The sequence below is a fragment of the Fringilla coelebs genome (assembly GCF_963513975.1).
Source record: "Fringilla coelebs genome assembly, chromosome: 5".
Classification (NCBI taxonomy): domain Eukaryota; kingdom Metazoa; phylum Chordata; class Aves; order Passeriformes; family Fringillidae; genus Fringilla; species Fringilla coelebs.
Window position 1 is genome coordinate 60,835,972 of NC_140033.1, and position 25,790 is coordinate 60,861,761.

General features: G+C 39.9%; 1 protein-coding gene across 1 annotated transcript; it reads left to right on the forward strand.

Moving 5' to 3' along the window:
- On the forward strand, window positions 1-24,510 carry SLC13A4 (solute carrier family 13 member 4; the record flags this gene model as incomplete). Its single annotated transcript, XM_084205518.1, has 16 exons — window positions 1-165; window positions 5,475-5,603; window positions 8,181-8,317; window positions 8,523-8,704; window positions 9,403-9,457; window positions 11,062-11,101; window positions 11,815-11,892; window positions 13,569-13,747; window positions 14,917-15,036; window positions 17,819-17,920; window positions 19,011-19,112; window positions 20,175-20,272; window positions 21,371-21,501; window positions 21,846-22,007; window positions 23,482-23,619; window positions 24,373-24,510. The coding sequence occupies 16 exons, from the start codon at window positions 1-3 to the stop codon at window positions 24,508-24,510; spliced, it is 1,956 nt and encodes a 651-aa protein (XP_084061644.1).
- Window positions 24,511-25,790: the final 1,280 nt, after the last annotated feature.

Below are 25,790 nucleotides of genomic sequence, written 5' to 3' on the forward strand. Positions count from 1 at the left end.
ATGAAAATTGGAATATCTGAAGAACCAGAGAAGAACCTGAAGGAGAAGAAAGCCCCCAGAAGGAGTATGGCAGTGATGAGGGAGATTCTCCGATCCAGAAATCTCCTGCTCGTTGTTCTCATTCCACTTCTGCTGCTTCCTCTGCCCCTCATATACCCCAGCAGTGTAAGTACATTTTCATTTTCCTTTTAACAAAGCCCCTGAGTGCAGCAGGCCGTCCTGCTGATTAGGTTTGCAGCGTGCAAAAGGAAAGACAAAGATGTCAAGAAGCTCAGATCTTAGAAAAATCAAAGACTCGAATTTGAAGGACTGTGAGGGTCACTGAGAAATCATCACTAAGAGCTAGAGCTGCCTAGAGTTGTGTCACAAGCAGAGCTGAAGAGCCAGGTGAAGCTAGAAAAGCGCTGCTTTAAAGCACAAATGTTGGATCTCTTTCTAAAATAAGATTGTGTGGAAGGGGGAACAGAACAAACACATCCATGTTTTTTGGTTTTTTTTTTTAAGGAGAGGTCTTTAAAATGAATGCTTATAGAGTCTTTAGTTTTTTAGTTATAAGTATGCATGAAGGGACTTTCAATTTAGTGGGGGCTTATAAAGACAGCACGTCAGGTGTGGCAGGAGGTGGCACTGGGTGACAATGCACGGCTCTGAGTGCTCCAGGGCAGGTGTGGGTACCTCTGCTGGAGCATTGCAGCTCTGGCACTGGCACACACAGCCATGCAAAGGAGGAATATCCTGTGCTTGACACACAGACCAGGGAAAGGAGGGAGTGCAGCTGTGCTCCTGACCCTGCTCTGGAGATACTGAATGCCTTGGCCACATGGCAAAGTCCTCTCTTTGCACACCTCTGCAGTTGTAACCCATAAAACAGCAATGTTTTTCTGCCTTAGAGAGGTGGTGGTGTTTAACTTATCAAAATCTGCAATGTATAAAAAATTTGCAGCTTGTCCTTCCCCACAGATCTAGACATAAATCTGTCCAAAAAGTGCAGCAGTATCCATTCCATCCTTTATCCTGCTAAAGATTCATTCTTCCTTGAAGTATCAGGGGATTTATGAATGCTGGTACTTTACCCAATAGAAATGCAAAAGATTACAAACTGCATAGCTGATTTCAAAAACAAAACCGTAGCATTTTGTTTGGAAAATAAACCAGAATTCATAAAAAGGAAATATTCCTGCACCACTGAGCTGTGTGTTCCACTTTGAGTTTTCCTGCTTTGAACTTCCACGTATCTTGGCTGTTCCCTTGCAGTGCTTTTTCATCTCTTTTATCTCAAGAGAGGGAATGAATAACAGACAGTTGTGCTCTTCAGGGAACAGAAAGGCTCACCCTTTCACAGAGGCTTGTTCTGCAGAGGGGTTTAATCTCCCTTGATGCCACTGGAAGGGTAACATGAAAAGAGATGCTCCCTGGCACGCTCAGCCAGGGGATTGTAAAGCACCTTATGGCAGCTGCAGCAGGAGTTCACTGACAGGATTGCTGCAAGAATTGCTCTGGTGCAGTACAAGCTGCCCTGCACTGTTACTCTGCACCTTGTGGTGCTGCTTTTCTGCAAAGTGATGTGAAAATCCATCCAGTGGAGATTTACATCCACTTTGTATATCTGTGAGGGACCACAGAGGGTAAAGCACAGCTGACAATCTGACCAAGAGCTGGACAAATGTTTATAGAGCTATAAAAAAAACCTCTACACCATTTAAACTCGGCCAACAGCACGCTATGCAAGTGCTTTTGTGTAGATTTTACTTTGTTACAACCCACTGACTATGATTACTTTTTAAATATGAAGATTAAATTTGATGCCTGCTCACATGCTTGTATTTTTATATTAGGGTTATATTATATCAGGGTTATTGTCTTTTTTATAGAGATGGAAATTACCAGGTCATTTATATTTGCATTTCTGCAGGGAATCAGCTTGCAGTTTCTTTGATGATACCAGCACATCCCTGAAATGTCAAAGGAGCATTACATGTGTAGTGGCAAGAGAGATCAGAGAGAGCACAAGGACCCAGAACTCTTGGTAGATGCTGCTAATGGGAATAAAGTCCACAGCTTCTTTTATATTATTTTGTGAAAAGAAATGGTTGGGTGAAGAATAAATTTGAGAAAATTTGCTTAAATTCCTTTTTTCCCCTTCTGGAGTTATGACTGAACTTGTACCACGTGTTTGGACATACATAAATGCCTTTCAGGTCAAAAAAATTGTGTACTTTACAAACTGAGGGTCCTTATTTCCTTCATTGTTTACTGTGACATGTGAGCATTTTTTCTTCTTCTTTTGAAATCTTTAGACGATTTTTTTTTTTTTTTTTTGGTCATGAAGCCCCCAGAGATACCCCAAGGAATGCCACATGATTTCAGTGAGATGGGGGCAGGCTTTCTGTGACCAATGTTACTGTGGCCACACTGCACCCAGTCAAGGACATTTGGATGGCTCCTGAAAGTCACCTGCTGGCAGAGCTGTGAGAATGTGGTGTCAGAGAATGTTGGCATCCTGATATGCCAAATCAGCAGAATGGATCCTAAAGCACAGAACCTGCTCTGGAGAGCCACAGTTGGCACATTTTCATTCAACTTTGGTTTTATTTCCACCAAAGCTGAAGGATGGAATTTCACATGATCCCATAAAATCAAAGATGTTATTCCAGAGGCTGGACTACCTCTTTGTAGAGCTTAACCACATGTCTGCATGCAAGATACACAATGGGCAAATAAGTGGGCAAATTTCCAATATATAATTTATTCTTCTTTTTAATAATTCTGAGATCTTTGGATATTTTATTTACAGAAGTTTTATGCATGACCCTTAGTGTGGGTCATGCATGGCTTCCTTTCAGCTCTTCTTTTAACCCAAGGGACTGGCTGAAGAGATAATTAGATGATAGTCCCTCCAACCATCACATGTTTTCCTATTCCCTGCTTCAAGCTCTGAGAGGGGTTTAACAGAATTTTTCAGCTGCAAAACAAGGAGTGAGGGGGGTGAAACACTTAAAATTACACTGCCACTGCTTCAGTGTAATACTTAGTAGCTCTGGTGACCATTAATTAAATATATAAACTCTGTTCAATTAAATAGAAGAGATTAATATGGTTTCTCTTGGAAACCAACTGAGAAAATAAATAAAGTTGCCAGACAAGCCGATTAAGTTTTTAGTGGAGATTAGCAAGCTTGGCTTTCCCAGTACTTGCTTACAGTTTTGTACCATTTGAAAATGTAATTTATTTTGGTTTTTTCTTTTGTAAAATGATTACAGCCTAGTGTATAGGAAACACAAAGACTTAGTGCCCATCCCAGTAAGGTTTTGGTTGAGATGCAAATTCCCTCTGTCCTATTCCATTTTCACTACCAGCCTACTGGTAGTGAAAATGGAATAGGAAATGGAAATCTGTTACTCCTCTGTGTGTTTTTGCCACACACAGAGGAGTAACAGAAAATTACACAATTACTCAAAGAAATTAGAGAGAAGTACATTTTTTGAGTGAGAAAATGGTTTGGGTACACCTTGGATCTTACATCTGGACTGCTCTAAAACAAAGAAATAGTTGATTCTTCTTTAATTAGAAGTTATTTTTCTCCTTAGACAGCTGCTGAATCTGATAGAGAGCTCATGCAAATTTTAGCAGAAGCTAATGAGTTAAAAATTAAAAATGTGTCAGAGTCACTAGGACACAAAAAAAGGCCCCATGCTCTGCTCTCTGTGGAATATTAACCTTGAGGTATAATGTAGTTAAACGTGACTGAAGAACAAGTTGGCTTATCCAGAGCTAAATTTCACCCTACAACTGAAGACATTTTCCCCAATATCCAATATAAACCTATCCTGGCTTTGATAAATTATAATTGTTTAGTTACACTTTTCTGAAACAGGAGTCAGAGCAAGATCTGGCAGCTAATTTAAATCCAAACTTCTGAGTAACTTTGGCTACAATTCTTGCACAAGTAAAGGAAATAGTACATATCCATCTATCTCAGCTTCCTCTCTGGGCCATGTTATGCCTGTTGTTACTATAAGCTGTACTTCAAAAAAGAAAAGATGAATATCTGATTGTAGCTCTTTTTTAGAGGTAATGTAAAAATGACATCTATAAAGATGAATTTAAATGCAAGCTTTGATTAATTCCATTGAACCCACATCCCTGTATAATTTCACTAGGCTTTACCACCTTGTTCACAAAGCTGATTGAAAACAATGAAATGTAAAACATGCTCTTTGATTTGCACAAGGGTCTGTGAGAATTGCTTGTGAAGCCTCTTGAAAGCTGCTTTATTTAGAAGTCATCCAGCCAGGATGGATGTACAATATATGAAATTATATTTTAAGAGACTCAGATAGCAGTTGTGAATGGTGAATTTTCTAAACAATATCCATTTGTGAGCTGTGACTCCATATGGCTCGACAGGTTCACATGGAGCATCTGGTGCAAAATGAAGAACAGATAAATTTATAGCTGGAGTAAATTAGTGCAGACCTCCTTACTGCCATAGAACAGCAGGTTAAGGCAAGTACAGGACTTGGCTTCAAATTTGAGAAAGGGAAAGAAAAAGAAAACCTTTTCTTGAAGATGGTTTCTGTAATTATTACCAGCAGACATCCCCAGGTCTCTGAGTATAGAAACTACTGCAAAGTAGAAGAAACAGCCTTAAGAGAACTCCAGTGAGCCATAAATAAAGACATTTCTAAAGAAATGGACAAGAAGACTTCAATTTGCTAGCTGTGTTCTCCTGTAAGATTATTCAGCAGACAGCACTTTTCTCAGTCATACCCCAGCTCCCCATGACTGCTCACCATGATGCTCTCCTGCCTTTTTCAACCAGAACCTTGGACAGCAGCAAATTTGTTTGATTAGCTCTGTTCACCCATTGCCTCCAACCCTGCAGGCCAGTGGTCTTCTTCTGCAGAAATTACCTCAGCAAATAAAATCAGCTAACAAAAGTGTTTGCACATTGCTTAAAAAAACCACAACAAACTAAAACAACAACAAAAAAACCCCAACTAAGTTTCCAGAGTATTTCCCAAAATAACTACGAGGCAGTTTTATGGCAAATATGATTGCTCTCATCTGGTCCTGAAAGGGAGCAGTTCCTGTATTTGTCCAGGACTGGAGACAGAAATATGCTGAGATAACAGGTCTAATCTGAGGAGTCATGATGGAGTGCCTGGTAAATATTGGATTATGGAAATCAAACTAATATGCCAATGCACTTGAAGCCATTATTTTGCTGCTAAAAAGGCTTGTCCCAATGCTTTGATTTGGATTATTTGTGAAAACTTTCATCAGCCTCATCTCCTGACACTCTCCTTTCAGAAGGTAGCCAACATTTCACTCCCAAACAGCTGCAACTTTGGAGGTCCCAATGCAGTTCTTTTTGTTTTGTTTGTTTTTTTAACCCAGGCACCCCCAGTCTGAAGAATCCTGTGGGTGAGTTCCAGGGCAGTACCACTCATCCTCTGTGCTTGTCCCTGCAGGAAGCCTCGTGTGCCTACGTGCTGATGGTGACAGCTGTGTACTGGGTCTCTGAAGCAGTGCCCCTTGGGGCAGCAGCCTTGGTTCCTGCCTTCCTGTACCCTCTCTTTGGGGTCATGAAGTCCAGCGAGGTCAGACTGTTGTGTGTTTTTATCCTTTAATGTTTTTGCTCTCAGCTAATTATCTGAACGAGGCTGATCTGAGTGCAGCAGCGAGACTCAGAGGTGTGGGAGGCAGAAATGTGCATCCAGTAAGGTGCAACTGGGCCCCACCAGCCCTTTCTTCATCTGAAGATAGATATGGGATGGGAGATGGGCTACAATAGCCAGGAGAGGTGTCCATCCTTTCAGCTCCTGCATCACCACAATTACCAACACCTACTGCACCGCAGGATCCCACCTCTGCCCTCCTCAAATCCATGTGCACAGCAGCCACAGGATTCACTGTCAACTTTCCTTCCAATTTTATTTATTGTGGATGTCATATAAGGCAATATGCTAAAACAAGTTATCATTTACTGAAAAAGACTAGATAATTTTGTTATCCAGATAAATGTCAAGCCTTTTTCCAAAGCTGTAACTTAACTGCTGCACTGTAGCCATAAGTTCTCAGGAAAAGGAGCAGCTGTACAGAAAAGTCTCTGTGATCAGTCCTGAATTTGCTTACTTGAGGTTTTTTCGAATGTTAATTTCTTTCATTATATGCCAAGAATTTATTTTATTTTCTCTGCAACTTTTTCCCCCCTGCCTTTTTCTATCTCTTTTTGGGGGAGTGAGGGGACAGCACATTGGATTCAAGGATGAGTAATACAGATAAGAATGCAGAGGAATATGCAGCAAACATAAAATTGTTGGATTTCTCTCACAATCTAGCACTGGAAATACTCATAAATGGCTAGAAACAAGCATGAGCCGAGAGTATAATGACTGCTTATTCCCCCAAGTTCTGTAATAAAATGAGATACATTTTCATACCAACACAATTCAGTATTTTCACAATCTTTTTTCCCTAACATAAAGGTAAAGTAGTTGGGCATTTTCATTAAAAACTTGGCAGCACATTGGAGAAGGAAATTTAATGTCAGCCTGAGAGAAATTCAACAATAGAAAATAAAGTGACAGTAAGACAGTACTGTAAAGAATGTATTATTTGCTTTAGGAACTGAAAGAAATCTCTGCATTCACAAATAAACAGCTCTGAAGCATTATTTCCAATCTGCTGTCTGGACTGAGTCTTGCCTAGAAAATTACTACTATTTAAGCTACAAATTACTCACAGGGGCTTGAGAGCATGAACCAGTGTGCCATATATATGTATGCTGGTATTAATGAGACTATTAGCATTCCCTTATTTCTCAAAAATGGCTATGAAAGGAATAAAGGAGGAAAAAAACCCCCAAATTCTTCATGCTGCTGGATTGATGGATTTCCTTCATTCACCTCATTATTTTTTGAAAAGGTAGCAGGAAAATAAAGAAAGTTAATGAGAAAGAAACCAGTGGAAGAAAGCCAAAAAGGTGATGTTTAAAAGTTCTGGCACACAGCTATGATGGCCGAGTCTATTTAGTCACCATAGGGATTTATTAAATAAATGTCATTAAATACATTACCTGTTGCAAATTTCACAAAATAACATTTTAGTCATTCTTGCATTTCATGGAGAACCATCAGTATAACTGAGAAAAATTGAAAAAATTATTGCTTCCTCTGATCTGAATTGTAAAGTGCTGGCACCTACATTTCATTAGAGAACTAGTTTTAAACTGAAGAAATTAAAATTTTTGAAAAATATTCCAGCATCAGCCTAGGAAGGATTGCATCAAAATAAATGAAAAATTTTGCTAGACCCCAAGCATCTCTATGTAACTCTTATTTTCTCCCATTTTGTTTGTTTTTACAGAAGTATGTGTGTATGTTTGAGTAAGAATTTTATGGTTTGCCTAATTTGTCATTTTTGCAGTTGCTTCACAGAATATCTTCTCATATTTTAGCAGGACCCACATCCACAATTCCTGCTGTGGAGGTGGTGTCTGAATATTTCCCTGAGCCAGTGATGGTTTTTGCTCATTGTCTTTAAATTAAGGTTCTTATTCTTGAAACTTTTCCCTCTTTTCCTGATAAAATGGAAATAGATTTCCAATGTGAAAAGGCTTTGACACAGGATTTGTGGATCATTGCAGCAATGTACCAACCCTTTTTTATTGCATTTAAAGAGTAAGCCCCAAAGGATTTTTATTCTGATGCGGTAAATTCTAGGGATGCCACATTTTTCCTAAAAGCTGAACAAGACAGAATAAAGATAGGCAAGATAAACAATACCTCCAGAAGGAAAAAAGCAGATGAAGCACATGTATAAGCTGCCTTCAGTGCACTTTTGTCTGTGCTTGTTTCCATCTGAGTCTAGCTGAGTATGACTGACTCACTGCAGGCACTGAACACCCGGCTTGCAAACGTAACATTTCTCCTGATCTCTTCAAAACTCAGAAGCCTATAAACAATAGGGGATAGAGCCTTATTTGTAAACACAACAAGAGAGAGATTAAAGAGAATATTCTGATTTATGAATTCTTCATTTTCTCCAGCTCCTTGTCATTCTTACTTGAGGGAGCAAAAATGCTCTGTGCTATATTTCTTCTCATTCAGCATGCTTTCTGTGTAGCGTATTTACTGCTTTTTTAACTGGCTGCTTCCCCCTGGCCCTTAATGCAGGTGGCTGGTGAATATTTCAAGAACACAACTCTGCTCCTCATGGGTGTGATTTGTGTGGCAGCTTCTGTAGAAAAGTGGAATCTCCACAAGCGAATTGCCCTGCGCATGGTGATGATGGCTGGAGCCAAGCCAGGCATGTGAGTGAACCTTTGGCTTTGGGTGGTCTGAGGCTGAGAGCAGCAGCTTGAATCCACTCTCATCTTCCCATCCATGGGCGAAATCTGCCCTGGTTTGGGGAATTTTCCATACCCATCTTTCCTTTCAGAGTTTGACAGCTCACAAATCTCCCCCTATTTTTTCCGCCCCCTCCGACTCCCCGCGTTCCCCCACGCTGCTCTCCAGGTTGCTCCTTTGCTTTATGTGCTGCACCACGGTGCTCTCCATGTGGCTCTCCAACACCTCCACCACAGCCATGGTGATGCCAATCGTGGAGGCAGTGCTCCAGGAGCTGGTGAATGCTGAGGAGGAGTGCGAGGTCATCGCGGCTGCAGGCAGCGCCATTGCTGAGGAAAACAAGCCCATAGGTACTTGTCAGTACTGGCATTCACTCTTTTCTCATGTCTTTGTCAGTGACCACACTTGTTTTATTTTTATTTATATTACTGAAAGTCTGTCGAGGTCAGATCTGTCTGATTCATACTGCCAAAACCACTGATATGTACTCTTCCTTTTTGTACTCTGATACTCCTTTCAAAAAATGAAAGGAAATTTTAGAAGTGATGGAAGAATAGGAGTTGGGAAACTATTTATACTGAATCAAGGCATCTGCTGTAGCTGTGTGCCATAAACTCTTGGTCATAGGATTTTACAGGGTTGGAAGGAAACCTTTGGGAATAAAGTCTTGGAAATTTAGAAGAGGCTCAGAAGTTTTAACAATCCCATAATAAAAAATTGATAAGAGCTCTAAGGTTCATTTTGTTCATTCCTTCCCAGAAGAAGAAGGCTTAGGAAGAAAAGAATCTCTCTTTTCTTTCACTTTACAGTTTCCAGGCTGAAAATTATTTCATCCAACCTTGTCTATTACATGTAGCCATCACAGTCTTTTAACTGCCGGATGCACACGATCAGTACAATACAAAATAATGAAATGCCACAACAAGAGAGCACCTGAGAGTGTTTGGACAAGCTTTTGTTTGCAGCAGCTCCTCCAGCTGCAGGGGTGTGGGCCAGGGGCTCAGCTCAGTTCTTCCCCCAAGGGCTGGTCTCTGTTCCTCTGTTGCAGGTCTCGGTGAAAAGCACGGCCAGCCTTCCCTGGAGCTTATCTTCATCAATGAGGAGTAAGGATGAGCCCTGTACACCAGGACTGGACATTTGAGCCCTACTCAGGTTGCAATGAGATGAACCCAGGAGTAGAGCCAGGAAGGGCAAGCACAACCTTACAAGGGAATGTGTCACATGTGACTGCCAAGGAAGGCTTACAGGATAAATGGGATTCAATGCAATGGTCTGGATCTCACTAAAAATTCATTTATTTTTTACACACTACGGATATTTTAGGGAGAAGGAAAATATTTCCAGGAGTTTGAAAGCTCTTTTGAAATCTGGGTTTGTGCTGTGTAAGAAAGTGATGTCCACAGGTTTTTATTCTGTTCCCCTGAAGGAACAGTGATGAACAGGATCCAGGTACAGCACAGACTGCCCACAGGACATGTCCAGAGGGACATCACTTACAGAGCATTCCTGAAGAAAGTCTGACCTGCCTGCATTCAAGAGAGATGGAAGTGGAGGGCAGGGGGACATGGTGGGAGGGAGAACCCACAAAAAACCACCCCTCCTCCCCTGCAAAATTTGTAGAAGATTTCTTGAAACATAGATGAATTTCTTCAGAGATTTGAAACACCAGTATTTTCTATTTGGAGAAGAATCTAGTAAGGGGAAAGGGTAAATCAAGTAAAGGAATAATTTGTTTTTCAAATTATCTAATTAAGCATCAATTCAAGCTGTACAAGACGGCTGATGCTCTAAAAAGTTATTATAGGCCAATTCCAATGCTCCAAGAGGAGCTTATGAAGTGTGAGAACAAAATTGCACAGTCCCTTTGTGAACTCCTTCTGTGTTATTTGCAACTGCTCAAAATAAAAGAGAAACAAGTTTCTTTTACTTTAAATTTTAATTTGCTTTAAAAGATATCAAACAGTACAGGTAACTTTAAGTTAACTGGCAAGATCTAAATAGTTTTCTCATTAGTCTAGAGACTATTTGAGTTCTCCAGTATTCCCTCTGTTATCTCTTTTTATCCCAGCCATATTTTCTATGCAATATAGAATCAAGTCTTCAGATTGGCACGGTGCCATTAGTCCCTTTAACCCCTATTGCAGAGTATATGTGGGATATTTCAAACAGAACTATTATTAAAATAGGATTACTTGAAAAAGAGCTTTGAATTTGGCACGAAAGGTAGCGCATCTTCTGGAAATAAGTTCAGTGGGTTGTTTGCATGATCCACATGCCACACGGGGCAGGTTTTAGGGAAGGCTTTAATGTGGTAGGGGTAGGTACTCAGAAACAGCATTGGAAGTGTTGGCAGAGGAAGAATTTGACTAGAACAGGCAGCAATGGTGCTGGATTGCCTGGAGATCCACTCCACTCCAGAGAATGGAGTCCTCTCCCAGAATGGGGTAAATACTACCAAGAAACAAATTTTTTCTTGCCTGGAGGTGGAACTCCCCTGTTACACAGCTAGAGATTGAGCTATGAAACACAATAATGACTTATTTTTTGGCCAAGAGCCCACATAAGAGGTTCTAATAAGTGGTATTCAGCATTTCAGTAGGCACTAGCTCTCCTGCAGATGTTGCCCCTCCTACCCATGATGTGTGCCTCTTGCAGGAGCTGGATGAACAGGCATTTTTAAAGCACATTTTCCTTTCTTTGTTTTTAGTGCTACTACTGCTGACTTCAGCTCCCTGATGCACTCAAAGGTATTGTCAAAGGTGGTATCTTCTGTGCTATGCTGTCTTCTAGTGCAGGAACCAGCAGAGCAAAATGCACTCAGCTCTGAAAAAGAACTGCAGGTCTCTTTATATTGAATGTGTGGTGGTTGTTGGCAGAAATTAGGTATTGCAGCATGCCCTGCTTTGTATTTAACCTGTCAGCCTGCTTTCACAAATCAGTTGGGGAACGTTAGCTCTGAAACAGCAAAAACAGAAGTACAAAACAATAGAAGCCTGTTGTACTCCTTGCTGGAGATCCTGAGATCCAGTCAGAGAACTAACAATTCCATATGGTTTCTAGCAAATTCAGATATGATGTTTTGTTGTTCCAGTATTGCCAGCTTCTGAAGCTGAGAATCCTCAAACTGCTGCAGCAGCTTGTACACATCACAAAGTCACAGGCTCAAGGGACCTGTTAAAATCTCAGACATGCCAGAGGAAGACCTAATCTCATTATAATTTGACTTTAAAATCTCTTTAAAATAAAAAAAAGCAGGGAGTTTAAACATTTTTTTCCCCAATGTAAAATTAAGAGCTGAGTTTAGTGGGTTGGATTTTCTTGTAGTTTTGGAACCATTTTTCTTTTTCCTTTTTTGCCCCCAAAGCCTGCCACCCAGTACCTTCACAAAGCATCACGAATTCACAAGTGCCCCATGGAAAACACGAGAAAAGCTAATCCAAAGGCATTTTCCTCCTTGCAGAGTATGAATGGTGTGCACATGATAGCCAACCCTATTGGAACAATGAATTCTACCAGCAATGGGCAGCACCTGCCTCAGGTAAGGAAATGTTAGACCTGGGGGTGAGGCAAAAGACAGATGTGGATATCACCTGCTCCCTACTGTTTCATATTTGTTCCTTCAAGGAATCATTCTCCATCACCTCAGCACAGCCCCAGCTTGGCCCTTTGCCAGCTCTCATTCCCATTTAGATACACCCAGCACAGGTATGTCCAGAACACCCTTCCCCAGTGGCTGGGACAATTCATTTAGCTTTATATGCAGTAATGTGATCACGAGTTTCCTTTATTATTTGACTGCAATAGCCACTTTGTTTCTGCAAATCCTCCTTGGAAAATAGCCCAACTCAAAAATAACAACCCCTGGCACACAAAACCCTACTCAGAATAAAAAAAAGCGGACCATGAATCTGTTCAGCCACTTTGTTGGGTACTCTATCCACTTCCTTTTTGTCTTCCAAAATATTCAGCCTCAAAATCTTCCATTAAATCAATTCATTCCAGTATTTCTACTTCTCTTGAGTGGTTCCAAGAAGAGATTGCTGTTTGGATGACAATTTTGTAGCATCCTAAGGGTATAAGTTTATGGGCATGGAAGAATAGGCTAAAATCAACACAGGAATTTTCCTTCACAGTTCAAAAATAAATCAAAATAAAAATTAGTAAATGTAACAAACCTTTCTGAAGCACTTGCTATCTTTTTCCTCATTATTAAATTACAGCTTGCATGAGAAGTGCCTTGAAGTACTGTACCTTTTTTCCCAGTATAAGGACTTGATCTACCAACATAGACATTTTCCTGTCACTGATATGAAAGCTTCTTTTGGAGCAAAATTTTCTGGCATCTTTTCCTTCCAAATTCCCATCACTCAGCCTTTTCCATTCCATTTTGAGCACTCCATCCCTAATTAGAGGCCCTGAGCTAGTTTAAGTGTGAAAAGTTCACCAAGCCTTTGTGTGGTGGCTGCTCCTAAGCCTCAAGGATTATGGATTCCTTCTGCTCAGTGCTGGAATGCTGTCCCTGCAGCCCTCAAAGGATTTTGGTATCCCACTGATATTCCAGTCAGACCTGGAGTTGGCCCAAACCTTAGCCAGAAGTCTGATTACTGCTTGTCCTACATTTTTGTCACAGACCAGGCCATTTTAGGCCCTGGGACAAGTTTCCAGGACTGATCCCAGTTAATCCCTGTAAAGAAAAACCTGGCCTCTCTTACACAAACCTGTTGCTTCTCTGGGCCCTGTGTTATAGCAAATCCAAGGGGAGAGAGAATGATGCATCTGGCTCCATGGATATCAGAAGGCTAATGAATTTCTTTATTATACCATACTATATGCATTTCATCTAAGCTGAATCTGCCAAGCACTCAGCCCTGCACACCACTGCTCACACTGCACTGAATCTCGTGACTGTCACCCGACAGTCCTGACACACACACACAGAGTTGGTCCTGAAGGAAACAAAGCACCATCACTTTGGGTAAACAATCTCCATATTGCATTCTACTTTGGCACAACACAGGCACAGCCAGTGATAAGAGTTGTGTTTTCCCTCTCTCTGAGGTTCAGAGAATGTGAATCTCAGAAATCCTTGGGAAGGATTGTGCCTTGCTTTTCTCTGTGGAGAGAAATGTGGCGACGCCGTATCGCCCTGCCATTAGAGCAAGCTGGGCTGCTGTTCTGATCACCTGCTTTGCTTGTGAATATGTCCCCTCGCAGGCTCAGATCCTGGTGCTGCCCCCTGAGCCCCCAGAGCTGAGCAGCAGGTACCAGAGCAGGCACGACCACATGGTGTGCAAGTGCCTCTCGCTGAGCATCTCCTACGCCGCCACCATCGGGGGGCTGACCACCATCATAGGCACCTCCACCAGCCTCATCTTCCTCGAGCACTTCAACAAGTAAGTGGCACTGGGATTTGCTGAGAATCATTTTCATCCTTGTGGGTCATTTCCTACCTCAAGGAACCCTAGGAAGAACACTCCCCCTGAAGGAAAATTTGCTTCTTCCTCTACTCTAATGCTATTACCAATGGTTAATGATTGAAGGTTGCTACATACCCATCTCTTCCTTTCTTGCAAAGTAAAAACTCCTCAGTGTGGTAACATTGAAGATTCTCCAGCAACTTCTTTTGATTTGACATAATGGTTATCATGAAAGGCATCAGGCACTCTAGAAAAGTAAACACTAAAGCTATGACAATAGAGCAAAGAAGGCAAAGAAATACAAAAGAAGAAATGTCATAAAAACAGCTGCTCATCAGCATGTAATGCAAAAAAACCCAAACAACCAACTTAGATATGTGGCCTTATGCATTTGCTTCAGAGAAGATGAGAAGCAGCTCTCTGATCACCCAAGTATTTCCTTTATCATAGGCCCAGGGCTCACAAAGACTTGAATGTTTCAACATCAGAAAAAATGAAAGCTTTTCTATAAGGAGACAGGTGGCACTTCTCATGCACAGACACACAGCCAAGCTCAGATCTGATTCTGACCACCTACTGCTACCACTACTATCTTGATATCTCTCATTTCTCTCTCTTAAATGGTGGTAGCACAGAAGACTAAGTTCAGAAGTCATGCTTAATCCAAGGATTTGGATTTTACAGAATTTTCCAAGATCTTGCTTTTATGACAGTTGCATCAAATGCACACATCCAACATCTTTGTCAGAGCACAGCAGAATGTAGTCAATATTTGTGTGTCCTGTGAGAAAATATAGAAAGAGGTTGTGAGTGAAATCATTCTGAAGATTGCCAGCCCTAAAAGAAGCTTTAATATAAACCACAGGTAGGGATGGAGTTTCACTTCAGGTATCTCCAAGTGTTTTTGAAGCTGGCCAGACAATCCAGACCATCTGGTGTTAAAGGTTTGGAGAGCTACACTGTTTGTCTGCTGGTTTCACTCTGCAGAGGTAATGCAGCTGTTTGCAAATGCAAACTGATGGAGTTTTTCTCTCACCCCATGATAGATAAATATGCCCCATAGATGTGTTTGCATCTATGTCTGTTGGAGGTCCCTGTCCCTGTACTGTTCTAACTTCTCATGCATCCTCTTTTTTAATTTACAGCCAGTACCCAAAAGCTGAAGTGGTGAATTTTGGAACCTGGTTTCTGTTCAGTTTCCCCATCTCCCTCATCATGTTGGTGCTGACTTGGTTCTGGCTGCACTGGCTGTTCTTGGGCTGCAAGTGAGTGAAACTTGTTCAAGATATACAGATTACAAAAGCAGGGCATCTGCAGCTCCTCTCAAACTTGTCTCATAAAGAAGTTTTGACTGGCAAGTGACAGAATTTAAGGCACAATTTCCTTCTTCTTGCCAGAACAATTACCAGAGGAAATCTCACTGCTTAGCTGCCCTGCACAGACAGCAGTGTGGAGTGTTGCTGCTTAAGATTGAAGGGCCCAGGTATTGCTGATAGAAATCCATACCAAGTATTCAACTGGTTTGGGTTTTTTTTTTACTCTTATGACAATGAGGATTCCTTCGTGGACCAACTTAAGTCCTCTTGGAAAAGCGCAGTTTAAAAGATTAATAGGAAAAAACCTGCAAGTGAACAAGTTACTTTTCAGATCTGCCTCCAGTTCAATGAAATTAGCATAAAACCAATTAAAATTAAAGGTAAATAGACTCCATATATATTTCTCTTTAAAGTGGACGGGACTCACAGCCTAAGACACAAATACATTTAATACCAGTCCCTAAGCCCCAAAAGAAGAAAAAGTTTCAGTCTTCTAGGTCATTTGTACCACATATTGTCTTTACAAAGTTAATGAAAACTGCCAAATGTGTGCATTTAGAATGGATTTGTTAATCTGCATTGAATTGTGATGCAGACACATTTACTCTGAATTAAATTTGCCTTAATTTGATTTAGTTCACTCTTAAAAGTAAACTGAATTGATATCACTATTTCACCCAGGACAATGAATAAATTGATAATGAGTTCTGCTTGCTGCTGACCTTGACTAGATTTGAAGAAGTAATTTAGAGGTGAATGGCTCCATGCCCCTCTCAGTCAGTCTCTGAATCTTATAGCTCCAAATTAAAAGGCTAATATAAATTCCCTCTGCCACTTTTTTTTTTTTTAATCTTGAGAAGAAACAGGTCCTAACATGACCCTCAATTAATTTGGTTTGAAAATAAAAATTGAAATTCCACATTGCATCCAAGACTTCATGCTGATTAATGTTGTTCTAAATAATACCAGAGTCTGAAGCATTATTGACTTCTTGAGAAGTAGCTGATTCCAAGGCTCTCTAATCTCTGACTTTATTCTCTGCACTTCATTAAAGAACATATTATGTTGGGAGCTGGGCTTCAATTCTTTGCCTTCACATCCTCCTGAGCCTGGAAACACTTGGAACCTGTTGAAACAGCTGCCTAATGCTTTTGCATAACTGTTTAATGAATTCCCATAATGTGTTTTTCCTAGGAAGCCCTGTGCCATCAATCTGTTATTGCTTGGTTTAGCTGGAACAGCATTTCAGAATTTAAGGCCTAGACCAGGTCAAGGGTGAAAGACAAAATGGATTCATCAAAGGATCATTGACAGCAAAAAAGAGATAAGGGTAGAAGTTACTACAGAACTGTCCTTTATAAACCATAGAGGTCTTCTCTTCCAGCCTCGTCTCTCCCTGCTGGTAGACTTTACTAAAGTCTAACAGCAAGATTTGCAAGGAAATTTAAAGTACCTATAGATGGAGAGCAATGCTAAGTCAGCTAAAAAATTGTATTAAATATTTGCCCATGTGAAATGCAAGCCCTGGTTAAGTCCTTCAGACAGGGCCTGTCTGGATCTTGAGCAATGCAAAGGAATTTGAGAGTCTGGCCTTGAGCAGATACATTGAGGGAGATTGCAGTCCATGGTTTGGCCAGGGCTACAGCTTGGGTGCCTAGTGAGGTACCCAATGAGATATTCAAATAGCAGGAACCATAAAAGCACCTATTATCACCCTAAAGAACTAAAGAATTGTGCTGCCATGGTACCTGAGTCACTGCTGCTGCTTCTTTTAGACTGGCTTAGATCCTGTTACACCCCTGTGTGACAGAGGGTACAGCTGGAGTGAAAAAAGGAGGGATCTGTGGCTCAAAGCACAGCTAGGTAACACTTCTGGAAAGAAAAATAGGAGAGGGTTAAAGTGAGCTTGAAAGCATCTTAATTTCAATTAAGAATGCCCATGCTTTCTTACAAAATGACAGAAAACTGAATAAATTAAGGGATTCACTTAACATCCATACAAGTGTATAGGAGGCTCAAGATATCCTGCTAGGATATGTGTTCTCATGTCCCTGGCAGAAGTACAGGCATTTTTCACCTGGGCAAAACACCAGGGTGACTCCCCTGGCCTCTGTGGTGCTTTTCTGGCTATGCCTGATTTATAAACAAATGTTACTATGACAGTATAAGCAGAAGCAGACAGGTCATGGCAGCTAATGGGATCCCAAGCACAGCTTTCCCTCATTATGAATCTTGAATATTCAAGGCAAATATGGTCTCAAAAGCCAGAGCAGACCCCAAATATGTTGGCTAACCCTGATCCAGGAAAGCATAGTTAGCCCATGAAAAATTTCTATTGATAGCTGACCTCTGTCACAATCTTTCCACGTGATGATAGACACTAGCTGTAGCTTTGGGAGGTTTCTGGCAGCTCTTTGAGGGAGCCTACGCAGAGGGAGCCCAGCCATGGCTCAAGATGGCTCAGTGATACCAATCAGTACTAGTCAGAGCACCCTGGGAGCCTTCCAACTGTGTCTAGAGTTGAATCTTAAAAGAACTTGAAATCAGATTAATCAAATAGCATGCAAAAATAATTTCCTTTCCCGTTGCCATCAGGCCTTGCCTCGGTCACATCTTCTCCCAACAGTCCCCGATACCAGAATTTTCAGTCTACCCTATTGCTGGGGGTGTTTTAAATTACATTTTCCCTCCCCTCTTGATGCTCTTGCCTAATTTTATCATGCTATCTCAGTTTTAAAGAGACTTGTTCTGTGAGCAAGAAGAAGAAGACCAAACGGGAAGAAATGTCAGAGAGAAGAATTCAAGAAGAATACAAGAAACTGGGAAACGTTAGGTAAACCAGACCTGCCTTCCTTGGGAATTTGTCTCTCATTGTCTCCTACTGCCCTCCATGTTGCCTTGGGATCATGTAGCTTATTCTAAAATTCTTTGCTCTTTTTCCTCCCCTCCAGTATAGAAATAGATCAAAATGCAAAAAGGAACTAAAATCAAAGACGTTGTTACAAGCATGCGTGCTAACATGCAACTCATTTAATTCTGAGGAAAAGGGAAAAGAAAGGAAAGATTCAAGTTTATTCCAGGGTTCAAAGGTCATCTGAGTCCAGGTTTGTCTTTGAACCCTAAAGGACCCCTTCTCCTAATTCAGGCAAATACTTATTTTAGTGGATATAAGTTCAAAAAAGGCTTTTCCCCATGCCATGGGTTTCCCAGCTTTCCCAGTTGCCCATAATATTTATGCACGACGGCAAGAAATGTCTCTTGAAAAGATTATTTGGGAACATTTTCAGTTTCAAAAGGGCTGATATGGCACAGAATTCTTTCTTCACAAAACATTTTTGTGCTGTTTAACTGAAATATTGACAGACCAACTGCCTGAATACGATAAACTCTGAAACTAAACTGTTGTTCAGGCTGTGCCTAAATATGAAATCACTCTTAATTTAAATCTATGCTAAATTAAAAATCCTCAAGCCACCTCAAGTATCCTCAAGTCACCTTGTGTGCACCATCTGTGCTAATTTACATTGTCATTTGCTCTTAGGCTTTCTATCCTTCTAAAAAATGCAGGAGAATGTGTTTACAGGGGAATGCTAATATGAACTTCACCTTGTTAACACATTTAATCAGATAATAATGCAAATACAAAACAAGCATTTAGAAATATTTTCCTTCAGGTCTTGCCCACGAATGACAGCATAGCAAATACAGATGGATATTTTTAGCCTATTTCTTACAGGGTTTAGATGGTTCCCAGCTGGGAGCCAAATCTAGAATTCTTTAATTCATACTAATCTCTCTTGCTATTTTTCATATTTTTTTAATCCTTTTTTGAAGCCACATTCTTACTTCTTCTGGAAGTTGCTCTGGAGCTTTCAGACAGACCTTGGAATTACTTCCTTGCTTTCTCTGTTTTTTATTTCTAGCTACCCCGAGATGGTGACAGGATTCTTCTTCATCCTGATGACCTTGCTTTGGTTCACTCGTGAGCCTGGCTTTGTACCAGGATGGTCATCTTTTTTTGAGAAGTGAGTAAAATCCCCATAACTACTGCACAGGAATACAACTTTGCTTCTTATGACTTACTACAATAATTTTTTTCCTCCTAAGACATCATCGGATGCATTTAATGAAGCAGTGAAAAACTGAGTCTTTATTCAAAAATTAGGATTTTTTTTCTTAAATTGTATTTTTTCATATAGTGAAAAATTCCATTATTTCTAAGTAATCATAGTGAGTTAACTAGAGAAAGTAAGTGAAACCATTTCAAATATAAAAGAATAGGAGGGTCAGATTTTGAGGTTAAAACATTTTACTGCATTCATAAAGAAGTTTTCACTAGAATATATTGCAACTATAATTGAAATGAAATTTTTTGACAAAAAGTGTTTTATCAAGAAAAAGTCTGTTCAATTAAATATTGCTGAGAATGGTGACTAAAGCAAATAATTTTTATTTTATTTTAAATAATATCCAAATAAATTATATTAAAGCTTACTATAACACACTTTGCACATCAAAGAAGAAGTGATTTGAATGTAAGTTTTCTTTATATTTCTACAGTATAAAATTACTTTAATTTTTCATTCCAATTTTGACAGAAAAACAATTTCTAATACTGTGATTTTCTGATGATCACTGGAGTTTGGTACTCCTCAGAACACTTTTACAGAAAGCGCTTTAAACATTTAATTTAAAATCAATCTACAGTTCATTTCTAAAGGATCACCTGGGTTTGGCTTTTCCCCAGAATATGTTTACTGTTTCTTACACTACAGTAAACACACTATTTTTTTGTACCTCCAAGTTAATAGATTTGTAAACCAAAAGGGATTATTTGTTTTTCAACCAGAATATTAAAAATTGTTGAGCTGTGATTGAAGTTGCCTACCAGAGTCAGTTTAATAAATGGGAAAAAATCCAATTTGTACCCTTGATATGAAGGTATTTTTTCCTAGTAGGCTGTTAGTATGACTTCAGATGTGGGAATACAACTGCACCTGCAGAAATGTGCTTGGAGCTATGTACCTGGTTTGGAAATGTTTTTGTTAATGTGTTTTTATGAAAATGTTGCTTTTTTTTTTTCCTAGGAAAGGCTACCGGACTGACGCCACTGTCTCTGTATTTCTTGGGTTTCTCCTTTTCCTGATTCCAGCAAAAAAGCCATGTTTTGGAAAAAGGAGGAAACGTGAGGAGAAGGCAGTAAGAAAGAGAACTGGTACATTTTTCAATGTCTAATGATTTTTTGTTATTTTTTTGTCTATAAAAAGTTCCAAGAAGACACTTTTATGTTGGTAAGTCAAGGATACCAGCCCTTCCTACATCAGACCCCCTTTTCCTTTGCTGTAATTCAAATTGTCTCATCCAGAGGATGACAAACCTCAATCTGAGACTGACACCTCTTCCGTGCTAGCAGAGTTATTAGACTTCAGGGCTGAGGACTGAGATTTGGGAAAGGTTTAGATGGAGTTCCATATTAAAAAACCATAATGCAAAATCAGCTCAAGATAAACCCCAGCAAAAAAATTAGTCATCACTCATATGTAGTGTCATCACTCATATAGTCTTAAGATAAACATAAAAGAGGTCATAGAGTGCCAGACAATGTTCCAATTTTGTGCAATGCTTCTCTCACAGTCTTTTTGATAATGAGAATATTTCATATTTGTGTTTGGGTAGCACTCAGAGGTTTGATCAGTTTGCTGCACCAGTCTTTCAGCAGTGCTGTATGACAGTAGAATTGTCTGCACAGTCTTATGTAAAGATTATAAATATATAGAAACATATATTTTTATGCTGTCATATATTGTACAGGTTTTAGGAAAATATGGCATTCTCTATCTCCTCCTTTAAGAGGCACTGAAAAACACCCTAATGTACTCAGATAAAATCTAGGGGCCTAAATGCACTTTATCAAGCATCATGGCCTACTTCATAACCCTTCTTTGATAATATAATCCATTGTAACACCATCTCTGTGGTCTACAGATACATGCACATGCATATACAACACAGCACACAGTCCCTCAAAAAGCTGTAACATGAGAACACAGGGGTGTACAACTATTTACATTAACAGAGCAGCCAAGGGAAAGTCAGGATGTTTGGAATTAATATGCTGCATTTTGTGAGGCCAGGCTATGCAGAGAAAAAGGCTATGCACTGCCTCTTTGCCTCTCTCTCAGGTAGTCCCATGCATCTTCAATCACTTCTATTCTGGTGAAAAATGTGAGGGTCTTTGCTAAAAGGGCAGTAAAATACTGGCCACACACTTTATTTCATATAGGAGATGGTGAAAAGTCAACAGAAATTAACACACTGGAGCCCATCATTACCTGGAAGGACTTTCAGAAGACCATGCCCTGGGAGATTGTAGTGTTGGTTGGTGGAGGTTATGCTTTAGCAGCTGGATGCAAGGTACTGGTGTAGATTTTTTTAATCCTCCTTCCTAAACATATTATCAACCTGCTCTTTTATTCCTTTGCATGCTCCCCACTTTGGCTTTATGATGTGGATACTTAAAAGTTTGTACATAATGCAGTAGGCAGCACACCCTGCACTCAATATATGTCTTTCCTGCTATTCATTAAACACTGCAGTGAAATCTAGTTTACTGAGCATAAGGAAATGCAGAAAGCATTGACCTGAACTTTGTTTATTTGTTGGTGGGATTCTCTGATGTAAACTGCCACAGAAAGAAGAATCCGTTTGACAAACATAGCAAATGTTTAGTAATTCTTGCGCTTCTGTCCTTTCCCCAGACCTCTGGTCTCTCTACATGGATTGGACGTCAAATGCTCTCCCTGAGCAGCCTTCCCTCCTGGGCTGTAACTCTGCTGGCTTGCATTTTGGTGTCCATGGTAACAGAATTTGTTAGTAATCCAGCAACCATAACCATCTTTCTACCTATTTTATGCAGCATGGTGAGTTAAAACAGTGACATTTTTAGTCTGTTGTTTCCTCACAGGCCTGTGGGAATTTTTCAGGACGTCAGGGTCTTGGCACTCTGTCCCAAGCTCCCAAGCTACTGTTCTGTAGTCTTGAAACTAGGAACAAAAACATAATTGGGCAGCCAAAAGCATATTTTAGCATCATGGATTTTATAATACATCTCAGACAAAGTGCACTGAGGAATTCATAAGCCAGGTATAAGAAAAGGTGACTATGGAATTAACAAGTTAGGTGAATTTCACATGAAGTTTAAGATGCTTTTGTCAATGTTATTTTAAATGTGTTGTTCATTACTTAGTAGTCACCTGCTCCCTACTTGTGAGAAAAGACTGGAGTGCCAAATTTTATTTCAGATTTAGAAGTGTTCAAGGGGTTGATCTGGTAAAGCATACTGTCTTCTATCATGGAAAGCAGAGATGTTTGTAAGGAGCAGAAAAAAATCAGGATGCTATATACAAAGGCAGAAGAAAGAGAGAGTAATTTAATTTAAAATTGGAATAGCAGTTACAGAAATTTTTTTTTTTTAAATATAATGAGAAACCTTTCTGTCCAAGAATGGAGGCTGTTAATCATCTTTCCCTATTATAATTATTTTATGGGATTGTCCCAAAGCATATTATGTGAACAGTTCTGAGTTAATATTAAGATGTGGTCAGATCACAAGATGTAATTGTGTTTCTGTGGCTTAGGAGTTCAGATTTGCTTCTGCTCCATGCAGAAAGAGATTCTCCTGAAAAATATTTAGAGCAGTAATCTACTTGTAGTGTCAACTGCCATCTTAAGGCAAACTCTCTTTTCAGATTGCAAAAGTAACCTGGAGACACTTCCCTCCCCAAAATGACTGTAACCTTGTTTATCCTTCCCTTTCCCTCTTATATAAAACTGGGCCAAAGCAATGCAAATGAAAATGGAAAATTTCATCACCACTGAAAACTGCATTCTTTAGCCCACTGTAAAAAATATTCCTTCATCTCTGCCTTCTCACCATGCACATTTGGATCACGAACAGCTGGTTCTCTTAACCAGTATTCAGGAGGACATCACGTAATGGTCTCAGCATATTCAGCAACTGGAAGAAGCAAGTTCTTTGTGTTAACCTGTTGTGATTTCTGGTGGATGAAGACTGAAGCAGCAGTCAGTGTTAAAGTCCAGAAGACACAAAACAGAATGACACAGAAAACAAGTGGGAGAAAGAGCAAATGTGTCCCAATAGTAGCAAACTCCACCCTCCCCTCAGTGTGAAATGTCTCAAGAGAGATCCCTGGAGCATGACCAGCTCAAAATTATGGCATTGCTCTAAAAAACCCTAAGAACCAAAAAATACTTTCATGCTAATTTTAGAAATTGGGCAGGTGTGATTCACAACAGAGAGGGTCCTTTCATAGTCTTTGTCAGCTGTGACTTTTATTGATCAAGTGAAACACCTCTCTCCCTCTGTTCTTCCAGTCAGAAACCCTGCTTATCAACCCTTTATACACCCTGATTCCTGTCACCATGTGCATCTCATTTGCGGTGATGCTGCCCGTGGGTAACCCTCCAAATGCCATTGTCTTCAGTTATGGGCACTGCCAGATCAAAGATATGGTGAGTCTTGGCACTGGCTATATCCTCCCATGCTTCAGGCAACTCCAACACCTAATCCTTCATCAAACAGATAAAATAATAATAAATAAATAAATAAATAAATAAATAAATAAATAAATAAATAAATAAATAAATAAATAAATAAATAAATAAAATAATGATAGTAATAAAAATAATAGTAGTAGCATTGGTGCAATAATAATGACTATATTGTTGCTAATATAAAGTAGTGATGTCTGAACTGCTCTTACTCAATAGAGCTGTCAGGTTAAGAACAACCACATACCTGCTGTTGGATGCACACATTTCTGATTTGTATTTTTTTATGAATGTAATGGTCTAAAGAGCTTTAGGAGTATACAATCCTTTTTGCCCTGACCTACTTAGACAAGCACAAGAGAGTGTAAGAAATTAGATTTATCACATAGCTTCACAGCAAGTCACGTATCACTCTGTTATGTGTGGTTTAACTCCCCATTCTGGTTATCTTCAGAAGTCCAAGTGACAAACTGAGGAGTTCACAATGAACTGCATCAGCCTCTAACCTGAATATTCATTCCTGAATACTCCAACATATACCTTGACACATTTGCTCTCGTTCATGCTTTTTATTTTTGCTCTAGAAATCACTATACATAAATTATCACACTATATATGAGTCAGTATAAATTCTACATACTGCTTTTTTTTTTCTTTTTCTCCCTTGTGTTAACTGTTTTCATTAAGTTGCTCTGATGCATTTTGCTTTTGCAGGTGAAAGCTGGCCTGGGTGTAAATCTGATTGGCCTGGCTGTTGTCATGGTGGCCATCAACACGTGGGGAATTAGGCTCTTCCAGCTGAACACCTTTCCAGAATGGGCAGCAGTCAGCAACATCACAAGCCAAACGTAATCTTTAATTAAAAAAAAGAGCAAAAGTGCAAGACCAAAGCAAGCTGGGGCAAAATATCAAAATATTGAACCTACATTTCACATATGAAAGAAAGACAGAAACTTGTGTATACATAGAACCAGGATCCATCGCAACACCATGAAGAAAATCCACTGGGAGGTCTTCTGCAACAGCTTTTCAGTTCTGAAACTCAGTGTGAGTTAAAAGGAGAGATTAGCTTTGCTCTGTTGTTGCTTTCTCTGGGATACCATAACTCAGAAAAAATCCATCAAGTTATTTCCCTATAGCTTTTTCATGCCTTAGAGGAGTTCTGTAGGACTTGCATGCAGGACTCCAGTGGCAGAAGACAAGTACACAAACACTGCTGTACTCAGTGTTTGTAACTCAGTAGCAGCAGCAGATTCAGTCCTACTGTTGACTCGTACACTGAATGTAGGGCGAGCCTTTTTCCCAAATCCAGAGGAGTTTTATAAGCCTACTTATTTTAAGGCAAATTACTCTTGTTTATTTTGAGATGACTCATCACTGTTTTGCAAAAACCATTTTTCCACCTAACTCATATGACCTGGACAGAAGTCCAGCTACCAACTACCAGCTACAGCACTTCAAAGGGATAATAGAAACCTCCAGAGAGGAAGGAGAAATCTCCTTGGAAGGAGAATATGGTTTTTTTTTCCACACAGCGCTAGTATAAATTTCCAGTATTGCAGTACTTGCAGTCCCAGCTTTGGAAGGAAGAGTTTCAGGAACAGAAAGTTTTGTTCAAGACCTTCTTCATCATTACTGCAGTGGGAGCTCTTTCAGCAGGAGAAGCTGTGACCATATCAGGCCAACAGCCCCTATCACCCTCCTGTCTCTCTGGCTGCTGTTTAATTATGCACTTATGATTCCCCTGATTGAGAAAGTCTCATTCCTGATGGCACTCAGTGCTGCTCCATGAGTAAGAAGGGAGAGGGCTGAAGTGGAGTGGTGCTGGTGTATCTCCCCATCCTGTGCATTCACTTGAATCTCACACCCCCTGCTCTCGAGCAGCCCAGAGAGCAGGAACTTCAAATGTAGGAAACTGTGGCATGAAGTAAATAACTACCAAGCCAAAAGGCCAATCTCTTTATCTCTTATCAATAAAGTGAATACCCTGCTTTCCTCACTGCATCTCTGTGACACTCATTAAGTCTTCTCATGTATTATGTCCAGCTTTTAATAATTTCTTTCATTTCAATACATTTAAGCTGTATATTAGAATGATTGAATCTCATGTAATCACACATACACTTTTAATG